This window comes from Echinops telfairi, unplaced genomic scaffold, assembly GCF_000313985.2.
Source record: "Echinops telfairi isolate 266 unplaced genomic scaffold, ASM31398v2 ScPeMD7_7417;HRSCAF=8455, whole genome shotgun sequence".
Lineage (NCBI taxonomy): Eukaryota > Metazoa > Chordata > Mammalia > Afrosoricida > Tenrecidae > Echinops > Echinops telfairi.
In genome coordinates this window covers 7,729,449-7,731,299 of record NW_022111317.1, presented here as the reverse complement: position 1 = coordinate 7,731,299, position 1,851 = coordinate 7,729,449, and the positions used below count along the sequence as shown (strand labels likewise).

The 1,851-nt window shown below is 55.8% G+C and overlaps 1 protein-coding gene across 1 annotated transcript in view; it reads right to left on the bottom strand.

Moving 5' to 3' along the window:
* Nucleotides 1–6: 6 nt before the first annotated feature.
* The window catches only part of SLC22A6 (solute carrier family 22 member 6), an 11,226-nt gene continuing 9,381 nt past the window's right edge, over nt 7–1,851 (bottom strand). Inside the window, exons 9-10 of the mRNA XM_045297227.1 lie at nt 523–726; nt 7–147 (exon numbers count right to left, since the gene is read on the bottom strand). Of these exons, the coding sequence (XP_045153162.1) occupies nt 57–147; nt 523–726 (295 nt within the window). The 3' untranslated portion in view covers nt 7–56. The remainder of the gene's footprint in view (nt 148–522; nt 727–1,851) is intronic.

Sequence of the window (1,851 nt, the reverse complement as noted above, 5' to 3'; positions counted from 1 at the left end):
GCCCTCCTTCCCTTTCGGGGCCCTGGGGAGGGGGTAGGGGTGTCCCTTCTCAGTCCTCAGAGTCCGCTCTTCTCCTGTGCAGGGCTCTGCAGCGGGACCATTTGCTTCTGCTGCTCCAGCTGCTGTTGCCGGCTTTTCCCTCTCCTCCTGGGGGCAGAGGAGCAGCGGCTGGGGGTGGCAGGCCCCGAGTGGGGGTCCCATGGGGCTCTCCCCTCAGCCTGCCCAGCCACGACTGCCCCTCACATCTACTGCCCCCGAGCTGGGAGTCCCAGGAAATACTGTAGGAGGCTTGGTCAGTGTGGGCAGCAGAGAGACAAGAGCCCTGGCCTGACAAGGGAGGCCTGAGCTTGAATCATCCAGCCTGCCTCCCCACCCCTCAGTTTGGGTGGGTGACCCGGGGTTACGTCCCTGTGCCTCTTGGGGCCTCAGCATTTGTATCTGACAAAGAGCAGGCTGGAGCAAGGGGCTATGGGCTCCTTGTGGCTCTGAGGGCTCTTCTCCCGTGGGGAGTGGGGAGCTCACCTGTTCTCCACATCCAGCATCGTGTCTGGCAGTGGCTGGCCCAGGGTCTCGGGCAGGAGGGTGGTGGCCATGCTGGCAGCCGCAGGGATGGTGCCGTAGATGAAGAGAGGCAGGGGCAGGTACAGCTCGGCGGTCATGCTCACCAGGGGGCTCACGATGCTACCCACTCGGGCCATTGTGCTGCCCATGCCCATGCCCGTCTGCCTGTGGGGGCCACAGTTCTGGCATGAGTGCTGAGGGCAGCTCAGACCCCAGGACACCCCCAGGCGTCCCCTTTATTCCCATCTGATTGGCAAACCAGTCTGACTTTGGTTTGGGCCGTTTTAACAAAGAGGGACATTGGGAAGGGTCCAGGCCACGGAATTGAACAATTGCGACAAAGGTTGCCCCTGCCTCTAGTGGGCTGTGTGGTCTTGTGCGCATTCCTTATGCTCTTGGCCTCTCAGTTTCCATAACTGTCAAATGAGACCATTGAGTGAGGCCAACAGTTCTCATGGAATGTGTTTTATTTCTTTTCTTTGAGCTACAGTTGCCACCATACAGATTAGAATCTCCTGAGAGAAGGCCTTGGAATCTGCATTTTAAGAGCCTGTTTTATGAGAAAAAAACCAACCAACCAAACTCACTGTCCTTGAGTCGATGCTGACTGAGATGGTAACTGTTTGTGGGAGTAGAAAGCCCAGTCTTTCTATCTCGGTGCTGCTGGTGGTTTTGAACTGCCAACCATGTGGACTGCAGCCCAATGTTTAACCAGTACACCACAAGGGCTCCACGAGAGTAGTGGTTAGAAGCTTGCACTCAGGAAACACAGTGCTTGGTTTCCTGGCTCCTTCACTTCCTCGCTGTGTGACCTTGAGCAAGACACTTGACCTCTCTGTGTCTTGGTTTTGTCATTTGTACAATGAGCATAATGGGCTACACATTGGACTGCTAAGCGTGAGGTCAGAAGTTTGAAACCACCAGTAGCTCCTCAGGGGAAAGATGAAGCTGTCTACTACTGTACAGGGTTACAGTCTAGGGAAGCCCCAGGGGTGGTTGTCTCTTGTCCTATAGGGTCGCTCCATGTCGGAGTAGACTCGATGGCACTGATTTGGTTGGCGTCATAGGCAAGGGGCCCTGGTGGCATAGTGGAGTACGAGTCGGGCTGCTAGCCATAAGGTCAGCAGTTTGAAACCAATAGCCACTCCAAGGGAGAACGATGAGACTTTCTATTTCCTTAAAGATTTACTGTCTCCGGATAGACCAGAGGATGTACACTGGTACAGATCAGGGGGCATGGGAGAGGTGGAGGCGGGGGGGAAGGAAGTGGTGTTAACCAACCCAGGGACA